This window comes from Carettochelys insculpta, chromosome 11, assembly GCF_033958435.1.
Source record: "Carettochelys insculpta isolate YL-2023 chromosome 11, ASM3395843v1, whole genome shotgun sequence".
NCBI lineage: Eukaryota > Metazoa > Chordata > Testudines > Carettochelyidae > Carettochelys > Carettochelys insculpta.
The window spans coordinates 11,319,402-11,333,219 of record NC_134147.1 but is presented as its reverse complement, the minus strand read 5'-3'; the positions used below and the strand labels follow the sequence as shown (position 1 = coordinate 11,333,219).

Here is a 13,818-nt window from a genome sequence, read left to right as displayed (position 1 = left end):
GTGAAATCCCTGCAAGCTGCATGGAAACTTTTAAAAGCCACTAGAGGCTCAACTTAAATTAAAAAACAATAGTAAGAAAACCAAAAATTTGCCATTGTGGCTGAACAACAAGGTAAAAGAAGCAGTGAGACAAAAAGGCATTGTTTAAAAAGTAGAATTTAAGTCAAAAAAACAAAAAAAGAACACAGAGAAGAATCTGAAGAACACCTGGCCAAAGACTCAAAATGCAATTGCAATTTTTAAGTACATCAGACACAGGAAGCCTTCTAAACTATCAGTGGAGTCACTGAACAATCGAGATGCTAAAGGAGCACTCAAGGACAATAAAAAGTTGGGCAAATACCAATAAATCTAGACCAATGATGGTCTACACTTACTAGGTTCTGCCACAGCAGAGGGCATTGGACTTAACTTTTTGAAGTCCCTTCCAACCCTACATTTTTATGATTCTATCATTATAAATGCCACATCAGGCCATAATCTGGATGAGAATAGGATATAACATCCTTTCCTTCTGTTAAAAGATGAAATGTGCCCTGTCACACTTTGATTTTATGCAGTGCACTTATACTAATATGACTTTCAGATACAAGGGACCAAACAATCAGATTAGTCAACCTATGGATAAGAAACCACAACTTTCATCTTTATCTGACAATAATTCTGATTGGAAGGCTGTAAGTACTATACAAAGTTAATATAATAGGAGAAATCAGAAGAATTTTAGGACCTATATCAAAATTTATTATTTATCATTAAGATAAGGTTAGATAAATCTTATTCTTCAAGGCCTAAGATTATAGTCACAGGGGTCAGGAAGGAATGATCTCCCTGAATTCAGCACAGCACAGCACAACACTACACATAGCATGGAGGGTTTTTTTATTTGTTTTAGTTTCTTTTCTTTGCACTGCAGCATAGATGTAAGTCACTCTAGGCGCAGTATCATAACAAAAAAGCAGTCCACTAGCACTTTAATGACTAACAAAATAATTTATTAGGTGATGAGCTTTCGTGAGACAGACCCACTTCTTCAGACTATAGCCATACCAGAACAGACTCAGCATTTAAGGCATAGCGAACCAAAAATAGTACTCAAGGTTGACAAATCAGAAAAATATTATCAAGGTGAACAAATCAGAGAGTAGAGGGACAGAAGGGGAGGGGGGAGTCAAGCATTAGATTAAGCCAAGTATGCACAAGAGCCCATAAAATGACCTAAAAAATTCCCATCCTGGTTCAAACCACGTGTTAATGTGTCAAATTTGAATATAAAAGAGAGTTCAGCAGCCTCTCTTTCCAAAGTGTTGTGAAGACACAAACTTTCAGCTCATTAACAGAATGGCCCACTCCATTAAATTGGTGACTGACAGGTTTGTGGATCAGGAGTGTTTTTATGTCTGTTTTATGCCCATTAATTCTTTGTCTAGGTGCAGTATATCACATTTCCTTTACTACCTGATTTGTTAAAACAACTGCTATATTCTATTCTACAGTTTCGGTTTGGTTGTCAACTACTTTACACTTTAACTGAATTCCCTTGGGCCAAAGATGCTGCCCTGTTCCCTGTGAAGCTACATCTGATGCTGCCCCATTCCTTGTTAACCTATCTGTCACGCTCCCCCATTCTCTGTGACGCTATCTTTGAAGCTGCCATATTCCCTGTGAAGCTATCTGTGAACCTATCCCTGATGCTGCCTGGGTCCCTGTGAAAACTGGTTGAAAGTAAAGCAAAAAACATAACTGCCAGACACACAGATGAACAAAATTTTTTGGGGAAGCGTCAACTTGGTTTTAATAAAGGGAAATCATGTCTCACAAACTTACTACAATTCGTTGAAGAGATTAACAAGTATGTGGACAAAGGGGGTCCAGTGGATATACTGTACTTACATTTCCAGAAAACCTTCCATCAGCTCCCTCGCCCAAGTCTTTTAAGTAACGTATGCTGTCATGGGATAAGAGGGAAACATCCTGCCATGGATTAGTATCATATTGGAAGACAGGAAACAACAAGTGGAAATAAAAGATCGATTTCCAGAATGGAGAGAATGAATGAATGAAGAATCCAGAACGAATGCTGCCCCTCAGGCATTTAGGTACAGTTCTATTCAACATATTCGTAAGCTATTTAGAAAAAGAAGTAAATAGTAAGGTGGCAAAATTTGCAGATGATACAAAAACTACTCAAGATAGCCAATCACAGAATCATAGGGCTGGAAGGGACTTCAGAAGGTCATCTAGTCCAGCCCCCTGCTTCAAGCAGGATCAAACCCCACTAAGTCATCACAGCCAGGACCTTGCCCAGCTGGGATCTGAAAAACCTCAAGGGATGGAGAATCCACCACCTCTCTAGGCAATGAATTCCAATGCTTCACCACCCTCCTGGTGAATTAGTTTTCCCTAATATCTTACTTACACCTCTCCCTCTTCAACTTCAGACGATTACTCCTTGTTCTGTCATCTGACACCACTGAGAACAGTTTCTCACCCTCCTCTTTAGAGCTCCCCTTCAGGAAGTTGAAGGCTACTATTAAATCCCCCCTAAGTCTTCTCTTCTGTAAACTAAACAATCCCATATCCCTCAGCCTATCCTCAAAGGTCTTGTACTCCAGCCCCTTAATCATTTTTGTTGCCCTTCACTGAACCTGCTCCAGCAAATCCACATCCTTTTTATACTGGGGGTGGGGAGGGGCAAAACTGGACTCAATATTCCAGATGTGGCCCCACCAGTGCCGAATAGAGGGGAATAACTACTTCTTGAGATCTGCTCAAAATGCTCCTCCTAATGCACCCGAGTATGCCGTTAGCCTTCTTGGCTACAAGGGCACACTGGTTACTCATATCCAGCCTTTCATCCACTATAAGCCCTAGATCTCTTTCCATTGTACTGCTGCTGAGCCAGTTGGTCCCAAGACTGCAACAATGCTTGGAATTCTTCCGCCCCAGGTACAGGACTCTACACTTCTCCTTGATGAACCGCATCAGATTTCTTTTGGCCCAATCCTCCAATTTATCCAGGTCACTCTGGATTCTCTCTCTACCCTCCAGTGAAGTCCCAAACAGACTGAAAGAGCTACAAAAGGATCTCACAAACCCGGGTGACTAGGCAACAAAATGGCAGGTTAAATTCAATTCTGATAAACATAAAATAACACACATTGGAGAACATAATCCCACCTGTATATATAAAGAGATTGGGTCTAACTTAACTGTTATCACTCACTAAAGAGATTTTGGAGTCACTGTTGATAGTTCTCTGCAAGCATCCATTCAATGAGAAAACACAGTCAAAAAAGTGAACATAATTTTGGGAATAATTAAAAAGAAATAGATACTAAGACAGAAAAATATATTGCCTCTATATAAATCCATGGTATGTCCATATCTTGAGTACTGTGCACAGACTAGTCACTCCAGCTCAAAAAAAAGATCTACTGGAATTGGAAAATGTTCAGAGAAGGGCAATAAAAATGATTACGGGTATGGAACAGCTGCTATATGAGGCGAGATTAATAAGACTGGGACTTTTCAGCTTGGAAAAGAGACAATGAAGGGGCAATATGACAGAGGGATCTCTACAATCATGACATGTGTGGAGAAAGTAAATAAGAAAGTGCTGTGTAATCCCGCTCATAATACAAAAATAGAGGTCACCAAATGAAAAAAATCAGGCAGTAGGTTTAAAACAAACAAAAGGAATTTTTTCATACAATGCATAATCGATCTGTGGAACTCCTTTCCAGAAGATGTTGTGAAGTCCAAGACTATAACAATGTTAACAAAGTAAACTAGGTAAATTCTGGAAGTTTAGGTCCATCAGTGGCTATTAGCCAGGATGGACAGGTATGGTGTCCCTAGCCTCTGTTTGCGAGAATCTCAGAATGGGTGGGAGAGATAGATCACTTGATTATTACCAGTTCTGTTCATTCCCTGTGGGGCAGTTGGCATTGGCCACTGTCAGAAATCAAGACACTGGGCTAGACAGACCTTTCATCTGACACAGTATGACCATTCTTATGTATACAAGACCCAAAACACACATGATCACAGCGATTACCCTAAGTGTACTTGTGCCTACAAAAATATGAAAAGAGCTTTCAAAAAAGGCTAATATCTTCATATTTCCTTGCTAAAGCACTGCCTAGAAACCATTCATGAGAGAAAAAAATGGTCAAGATAGCTTAGATTATGTTAAAAACTACCAGTATGGAAAAAATCTTAACTCACTTTTCCCAGAAGAAGCTGTGAATAAACACACTCTCCTCAACTCAGACAGGATGTAAGCAGCATGTGGACTCTCAGTCACGCTCCACACCTTTATTTCATTATTTTGAATAGCTTCTCAATTTTTACTCCTTCTACACTTCTCATTCATAATGTGATACAGAAAGGCAGTGTTTCCTTTCTACCTCTTTCATTGCAGGTCAGCCAAAACGAAGAGAGATTAGATTACATGAAAAGCAATTTACTACAAACAGACACTTCATTTTGTGCACCCGGAATCTGCATGTAAAGCTTTATAATGAATGTGTAACTTACCACCCAAGGTTTGTCACAAAAATTATAGATGGATTCTAGGGAGTTGACACTGGGAATACCAGCATAATGCATTCCAATGATTAAGTTACGGAAGTCTTCATTCTCAGCCATACTGAATGAATGTTGTCGAACAAGAACAAAATCAGGCCTGAACGATCTAAGGAGAAAAAGGATATAGAACTTTTAGGCACTGATCAAATTACTTTCTCGGATAAGAGAGTTTTAAAAAGGGAAGCTGTATGAGGTGTGACAGAGCAGTAGATTAATGAAAACAGCTTTTACAAGACAGGTAACAAATAGAAGGTCACAATAAAAGATTGGCTGAAGTACAAAACCCAGTGCACACTGTTATTTTTGAGTGACAGCATCATTGCATCTCTGTTCAGTTTCTGCCGTTTGCTGCTATTAGAGAAGTTGTGACTACTAATGGCATCAAATCTGTGTATGAAGAATAAGAGCTAAAGAGGAATTTCAAGCTACATCCACACTACAAGCGAGGGTGCAACTCCCCTACATGTGTGTATACACTCTCACCAGCTTTCATTATGCCAGCACCCATATATATAGTAACAGTCATCTAGCATCCACTTCTGCCCCACAAAAGCTCATCACCCAACAAATCATTTTGTTGGTCTTTAAAGTGCTAGATGATTGCTGTTTTGTTAGAATACTGACTAACATGGCTACCTCTCTGTTACTATAGCTGTGTCTGTGTGGGCAGGAGCGGCACAGGCATGGCTTAGCTGTGCTGATTACAAACCCATTAAAAACAAGTGAGTTTACTCAGCACTCTGCTGCTACTACCGATGCTACCACCACTGCCCTGCTATTGATACTCATGCCAGACTGATGGGAGCAGGCCAGATTTGGGACAAAGTAAATCACACCTCTAGCTCATAGGGTAGACGGCAACAGACAGAGGCCAGCTGTCTTTCTTACAGATTCAAAAACTTACGCTAGAAACTCCCTTCAGAAGCACAGCAGCATGTCAAGACTTCACTTTGAGATCTGATACACTATAGTGCAGTATAGAGACACGTGGTATTGACAGCATTCTAGCTTCTGCTTATCCTTTGCATCTCAGAGATGCACTGTTTTATAAAGAGTGCGTCTACACTAGAGCACAACTTCGAAGTAGCAGGCACAACTTCAAAATAGTGCACACTGCATCTACACACACCACATGCTACTTCAAAGTTGAAATCGACATTAGGCACGGAGATGTTGAAACCACTGTTCCTATGAGAAGATGGGAACAGCACCCTACTTTGACATCTAACGATTTGTATAGATGATCCATGTCCCGCCACTTCGAAAAAGGGGGGTCTGCCATGGCAGCAATCAGCTGGGATGTGGAGACGAGCTGTCCAGCCCCTGCGGGGCTCTATGACCTCTGTGCCCAACAGCTCAAAGCTGCACAGACCTGGAAACACCTTAGCACGAAGCTGAGACCGTGCAGGCAGCAGCCGTGCCATGAGGCATGCCTGCACTGCCAGCAGTGAGGTAATGGCAGGCATCCAGCCCCCTGAGCACCCCAGGGCTCCCAAGCTTCCAGCCAGTGGGGCAGGAAGCAGGGCCCCTCTTGGGCTGACTCCAAGCTCCAAGACCTGCTGGGGCTCTGGAGTGAGAAGGAGGTTCTCCATATAATGGGGAGCAAGCAGCGGAACGTGGATGCATTCAACCCAGTTGGCCAAGGGTCTGGCCGCTCGAGGTCACCCTGCCCGCAATCCTGACCATGTCAGGAGTAAGGTCAAGGAGTTGTGGCAGGGTTATGCCTGGGTGTGGGACTTGGCCAGCTGGACGGGGGCCGTCCCCATCTCTTCCCCTATTACCGGGAGCTCAGGGCCATCCTGGGCCCCTGGGACACCTCCTGCCCCTCCAGCCATCCTCGACACCGTGGCCCAGAAGCCCCAGCAGGACACAGAACTGGAGTCAGGACCAGAAGCCAGCCCCACAACCCCAGGGCCAGAGCCTGGCCCCTCCGCACCACCATCTGAGTGGTCCAGCGCTGAGGGGGAGCTGGTGCTGGATGTCCCCTCCCACAGCTCCAGCTGGGCATCCGCCCAACGGGTCTCCCCCGACCATGGCAACGGACTGTCAGGTACGTACCCTCCAGGATACGTACCCCACAGAGTACACACCCCTGGGGCATGGAGCAGAGGTACCATACGTGGGTGGGGGCCCCCCATGCCCCCAGCAGACCCCAGCCTGCCAGGGCCCAGGCAGACCACAGCCCTGGGATGGCACCACTGCCACCAGAGCCCATCACCACCCACACCCATGGACAGCACTGAGCCCAGCTCCCAGGAGGAGGGGTAGGGGGCAGAACACACAAAGCAGCCGCCCACGGGGCCACAGCATGCATGGATGGGGGACAGGGACCTGATGCCCACAGGGGGATTTGTGGCGTGGGCCATGGGGCAGGGCTCAGTACTCATGGCCTCCCTCTCTCTTCCCCCATTTCCGCAGCTGCACCATCCGAGGGCCAGGATAGCATGGCATCATCCGTTTTCCTGGACAACTCTCCCCCCACCAGGGTCCCTGGACAGTGACTGCCTAGGGGCACCACCCTTGTCAGGATGGGCCCACCCCCACTTGGGGCAGGACCATGTCCCCATGGACCCTGAGGTGGTTGCTGCCATCTGGTGCCAGGTGGACATCATGGAGAGGCGGCTCCACTGTGAATAGCAGGAGGCTGCCTGGTGCCGGGAGGCCTGGCAGGACTTTATGGCCACCTTCAACAGGGTGGCCACCTCCCTTGAGGAGCTGGTGGCCCAGCTGCTGACCCCTGCTGCCCTCTCTGCTGCCCCACCTGCCACCTCCCCAGGGCAGGAGCCCACTGGGGCCAATGACTGGGCCGAGGATCTATGCTGGCTGTACCTCCCCATCCTCCTGGCTCCCAGCCAGCCTCTCTGGAGGCCCCAGACAAGGGAGCGGGGACAGTGACGCAGACATGGTGGGGGTTGCGCCCATCCACCGCCACCACAGAGTGATGGGCCGAAGGCCAACCCATCTATGTGCCCCCCACCTATATAGTTATCTACCCCCATGTATACAGTTGTGCTAATTGTTGTTCCAAAATCATAGTCAACCAGTTTGATTAGTTAACAACGATCCACAGTTTTATTTTTCCCAAACCCATGTGACGTGTGCTTTTGGTGGGGACAGTTGTGCAGGAGGCCCGCCAGGAATGGCAAGGGCGGTGCTCATTGGGCCTCCAATCAAAATATTCCTGCAGGGCATCCCAGACCTGGACCCCCTCATGTTGGGCCTGGTGGATGGGGCAGTGGCTGGCTGGGGGGTAGCCCGTTCCAGCCTCGACCACCCACCCCTCCACGAAGGCCTCCCCTTTGCTTTCCACCAGGTTGTGGAGTGTGCAGCAGGCACACACAACCTGGGGCATGTTTGGGAGGCCCACATCCAGGCAGGCCAGGAGGTAGCGCCACCGGCCCTTCAGGTGCCTGAAGGTCTGCTCAACCACCAGCTGGGCGTGGTTCAGCCGGGCGTTATAGTGCTTCTGACTGGCGGTGAGGTGGCCTGTGTAGGAGTGCCACGGTTGGAGAGGGTAGGCTGCATCTGTCACGAAGCAGAGAAGCATGGGGGATGTAGGTCCCCACCTCCAGCCAGCGGCACAGGTCCGAGCTACGGAACACACAGGCGTCATGGGTGCAGCCAGGCCAGCCCAAATACACATCCTGGAACCGGCCCAGGCTGTCCACCATGTCCTGCAGGACCACTGAGTGGTAGTCTTTCCTGTTTATAAAGCATCCACCACTATGGTCCAGGGTGTGGATAGGGATTTGGGTCCCATCGAGGGCCCTGAAGCAATTCAGAAACCCCATGGCAGCAAAGCCCGCAACAACTGCATCCAGGTTGCCAACTCAGATGACCCACTGGAGCAGCAGGGTGTTCAGCGCACAGACCACCTGCGGGGAGGGGACATGGGGCACCTGTGAGGGTGTGCAGGGTGCACCTGACCCCCCCACCGAGGTCCCCTTCCCCAGGCCCCTCACCCTGGGCTCCCTCCCTGGTCCCCCCATGCCCCAGTGGGTGCATACCCAGGCCTCCTTACCTCCATCAGGATGGCCCCAACTGTAGCCTTGCCTACACCAAATCGGTGGCCCATGGAGCAGTAGCTGTCTGTCGTGGCCAGCTTCCGGACTGCAGTCCCAACCCTCTTCTCGATGGTGAGGGTTGGCTGCATCCGTGTGTCCTGGTGCTTCAGGGCGGGGGTCAGCCACTGGCAGAGCTCCATGAAGGTCTGCCGCTGCATGTGGAAATTCTGCAGCCACTAGTCATCATCCCACTCCCCCATGATCAGGTGCTCCCACCATTCGGAGCTGTTGGAGCGGCTCCAGAGCCAGTGGAATACCCGATATGGGGGGACCAGGAGGGCCCCATAGTCTGGGGCATCCCCTTCTGCCCCTGGGGAGGGCTTCCCTACCAGGAGCTGCTGGACAGACACCTGTGCAGGTTTAGCAGAGTGCCTGCCCCATAGGAGACAGCTTGCAGGGCTTCCAGTTGCTGCTGCTGCTGCTGGGCCTCCATGTCTGCGGGCACTGGGTCTGTGAGGCTAGTGTCACCAATGCAGGACTTGTGCTGTGCAGGCCAAGTGCCATGTGGGAGGGGTCCTTTAAGGGAATGGCTTGCTGTTGCCCCGGAAGGGCTCGTCCACCCTGTGACTTGTCTGTGGGCTTTCCTGGTCCCTTATTTCGAAAGGGGCCGCTTGTGTGCATAGACGCTCCCTTTCCACGTTCGGGGCAGCCCCTTTCAAGGTAGAGCATCGCTGCTTCGATGTTGAACATTGAAGAAGTAGCGCTCTAGTGTAGATATAGCCAAAACGTTTAAAGAATTTCACCAGTTCTCTTCCTCATAAAATTCCATGAGCAATGTTCTAACATTTAGCTTTAAAAATATTTGGGCAGCATTGCTAAGTGCGTTCAACATGTATTTTATATAAATCATTACCAAGCAAAATCAGATAATTTAATATGTTTGCTTTAATCCCTTTAACTGAAATTAACTGCTAATGATAAGGCCATCTTAGTATATGGGGGCCTAATTTATCATGGATCAACTATTTTTGAAATGAAGAAAGTTGTGGTTACATTAAAAGCAAGCCTACACAAATACTGAGATAGATTAAAAACAAACAATTAGGCTATGTCTACACAAGAAGCATATGTCAACAGAAGTGACTGTTGGAAAGGATTTCTGGACAAAACCTCTGTCAACAGATTGGCTATGTCTACACTACAGAGACCTTTCAAAAGAAGATATTCTGCAAGATATCTTCAGGAAGATCTGGTTTTGACAGAGTGCATCCACACATAAAAAAGCAGATCAAAAAAAGGCATTGGAAAAAGGCAAATGTAGTGCCCATCTTTAAAAAAGGGAAGAAGGATGATCCAGGGAACTATAGGCTGGTCAGTCGTACATCAGTCCCTGGAAAAATCATGGAGGGGATCCTCAAGGAAGTCATTTTGAGGCACTTGGAGGAGAGGAGAGTGATCAGGAATAGTCAGCATGGATTCAAGAAGGGCAAGTCTTGCCTGACCAATCTGATTAGTTTCTACGATGAGACAACTTGCGCTGTGAATAGGGGAAAATCAATGGATGTGATTTATCTGGACTTTAGCAAAGCTTTTGATACGGTCTCCCACAATATTCTTGTTGGCAAGTTAAAGGAATGTGGGTTGGATAAATGGATGGTAAGATGGATAGAAAGCTGGCTAGAAGGTCGGGCCCAGAGGGTAGTGATCAACGGCTCGATGTCGGGATGGCAGTCGTTTTCTAGTGGAGTGCCCCAAGGTTCAGTTCTGGGTCCTGGTCTGTTCAACATATTTATCAATGACTTGGATGAGGGGTTGGATTGCACCCTCAGCAAGTTGGCAGATGACACTAAGCTAGGGGGAGAGGTAGATATGCTGCAGGGTAGGGATAGGGTCCAGACTGACTTAGACAAATTGGAAGACTGGGCTGCAAGAAATCTGATGAGGTTCAATAAGGACAAGTACAGAGTCCTGCACTTGAGCCCGAAGAATCCCAAGCATTGTTACAGGCTGGGGTCCGACTGGCTCAGGAATAGTTTTGCAGAAAGGGATCTGGGAGTTGTAGTCAATGAGAAGCTGGACATGAGTCAACAGTGTGCCATTGTAGCCAAGCAACCTAATATGCCATTAGCTTTCATCAAGAGGAGTGCTGCCAGTAGATCCAGTGAAGTGATTATTCCTTTTTATACGGCTTTGGTGAGGCTGCATCTGGAGTACTGTGTCCAGTTCTGGGCCCCCAATTATAGGAAAGATGTGGATACACTGGAGAGGGTCCAGCAGAGGGTGACCAAAATAATTAGGGGGCTGGAGCACATGACTTATGAAGAAAGGTTGAGGGAATTGGGACTGTTTAGTCTGCAGAAGAGAAGACTGAGGGGGGACTTAATAACAGCCTTCAACTTACTGAAGGGAGGCTGCAAAGAGGCTGGAGAGAGGCTGTTCACAGTGGTCACTGATGGCAGAACACAGAACAATGGTCTCAAGTTGTGGTTGGAAAGATCCAGGTTGAATATTAGGAAAAAAAACTTTTTCACTAGGAGGGTGGTGAAGCATTGGAATGGTCTACCCAGGGAAGTAGTGGAGTCTCCATCCCTGGAGGTGTTTAAGTCTTGCCTTGACAAAGCCCTGGCTAGTCTGGTCTGATGGGTTTGGTCCTGCTTAGAGCAGGGGGCTGGACTCAATGGCTTTTTTAGGTCTCTTCCAGCTCTATTGTTCTATGATTCTATCAAAAGAGTGATCTGCTCTTTCGAAATAGAGAATCCACACAGCCCCTGCTCTTTTGAAAGAATGGGGCAGGGACTGTTCTTGCAAAAAAAAATTTTCGAAAGAAGGACTTCTTCATGAAATGGGAGTGGAAGAGCACTTTTGAAAGGAGCACTGTGTTCTTTCAATTTAATTTTGAAAGAACGCTTTTCTTGTGTAGTTGCTCCGCTGGACATTTCGAAAGAACCCCGTCTTTTGAAAAATATTGCAAAGGAACTTGCTAGTGTAGATGTGGCCATTGCATCTACACATAAAATCAGATTGCAAGAGCGATCTGCTCTATCAACAGAGAGCAGCCAGACTGCATGGCCCTCTCTTGTCAGAATGGATTACGGAAGCTCTACAAACAGGGCTGCCTGGTGAACCAGAAGCCCCCTCTGTTGACAAAAGGGCCCCAGAGCATCTACACAGCTGTTTTGTCGACACAAAACTGTTGAGAAAGCTGTTATATCTGAACGGGGAGAAGTATAACGCTGCCAGTGATGTGCCAGGTTTTGTTGACAAACTGTCAACAAAGCACATTTTGCATGTAGACATTCCATGTTTTTTCCAGACAAAAGCCCAGTTTTGTCAGAAAAAGCCTCTTGTGTAGATATAGCTCTAATGTTTATCAGTTATCCTAATGGAAAGACCTTAACACCAAGACATTAGCTGCTGACAACGAGCCACATCCTTTGTGATTGAACTGACTGTATCAACTCTGGCCCTCTTCTTGACTGGGACTCCCTCCTTTTCATGAACCCATATATTTAGACCCTCCTTTAGAACCCCCCACTCATGCATCTGATGAAGCGGGTCTTTGCCCACAAACACTTATGATCCAAAATATGTTAGTCTGTAAGGTGCCACAGGACTTCTTGTTATTTTAATAGTTGCTTTTTAGAACGGAATCACATTTAACCACAACTCACATGCTTCTTCCCTCCTTCCTTTGCCCTCTCCCATCTGGGAGCTAGAAGGGAGCAATGAGATTGGTCATGTGTCCAGAAAGCAGGGGTCAGTAATCCCCAGCACAAAAGGTGCCAAAAGTGGCAAGTGAGATGATTTTATCAGCGTATGAGGCGGGAGCTCAGCCCTGGCCCTCCTCCCCCATGCAGCTAGGATCTTGTTCAAAGCTATGCCACCTGTGGATTAACAAAAGATCAGCTAAAAATACCAACCCCCACCTGAACGGTAAAGCTCTGCATCTTAATTTATTTATTAATGAAGCTGTTATAAGTAGTACTGTTAGTGACTTTAAAAAGTATCACCAGCACTCTGCCTTGGAAAGGCTGCTGACTCCTATAAAGTAATCATCATGGGATTTCCCTGGTCATCCGTAGTATTAAGGGACTAAGACATGCTCCAGCCTTACCTCCTACCTATTTGTCAGGGGGAACGCCTGCCTCCCCCACCCCACATACACACACTACTCATTTTGTAGTTCAGCTGTATAAAGCTGCATGTGCCCAGCCTGTGGCACCCTTTACAAAACTTCTCTTCCCTCTTCTCTCTTTGGGAAGAAAGGTTCAGGTAGCTGCTCCTCTGGGAAGGCCTTCAGTGGGGTGCTGACAAAGACCTTCTCTCCATTGCCCTGAAGCCATGCTGCACAAGTTAGATTCATGCTCCCACACAGCAGGAGAGTGGGAGCTAAGTGTTTGCCTTGGGCTCCCCTTGCACAGCCTGAGGGAGACCTGAGGAAGAATTCAGCTTCTGTGATACATGCAGAGCAGGGGGCGGAGCTCCAGGGGCAGGAAGGAATTGGGATAGGCCTTGCTGTCCAGCCAAGTACTGTGGGCTCCTCACAACACTACACAGGGAGGCAATGAGCAGCAATGGTCCCAGATGACCTTTCATGGCAGTCCTCCCTTTGCTTCCAGAAGCTGCGGAAAGCACAGCATGTGCTGTCTGAAGCACTGATGGAAGCAGTCTACTGTCAGTAAAGCCATTACAAAAGGTAGACAACAATAAAATCCAAGACCAGAGGTTAAAAACCAAACTCTGGTCATATCTAGAAATATTCCAGCTTGGTTCCTCCACTTCCATTTCCCAGCCAGACAGGGAGTGATGGAACCCTGTGAGGAGCCACAGCCTGCCTATACAGTAACCCCCACTTTATGCGTCTCCTTGGTGTGCGAAACTTGCTTTAACGTGACTTTCACAAAACGTGAAGCTGCTGGCCTGTCAGCTGCCTAGATGAGGGCAGCCAGGCAGGCTAAGAGCCCCTTCCCCATGCCTTCCCAGAGCAGTGCTAGGTGCCACCCTGGGAAGAGAGGGGGATAACTTTAAGCTCGCCTAGCTGCCTGCCGCTACGGGCAGCCAGGCGAGCTAAAACCCCCTTCCCAGAGCGGCACTGCTGTCAAGCTGAGAGTGGTGCTGCTCTGGGAAGGTAGGGAGAAGGGTTTTGGCCTCCCTAGCTAAAACCCCCTTCCTCTCCCCACCACCAGGCTCAGCACCCTGGCAGCCCCAGCTCACTCCCCCC

The 13,818-nt window shown here is 47.6% G+C and overlaps 1 protein-coding gene across 3 annotated transcripts in view; it reads right to left on the bottom strand.

Annotated features, from left to right (window-relative positions):
• The window catches only part of SYN2 (synapsin II), a 408,886-nt gene that overhangs the window by 230,065 nt on the left and 165,003 nt on the right, over positions 1–13,818 (bottom strand). For all 3 annotated transcript variants that reach the window (XM_075005593.1, XM_075005591.1, XM_075005592.1), the window contains exon 4: positions 4,543–4,699. In XM_075005593.1, the coding sequence (XP_074861694.1) occupies positions 4,543–4,699 (157 nt within the window). The remainder of the gene's footprint in view (positions 1–4,542; positions 4,700–13,818) is intronic.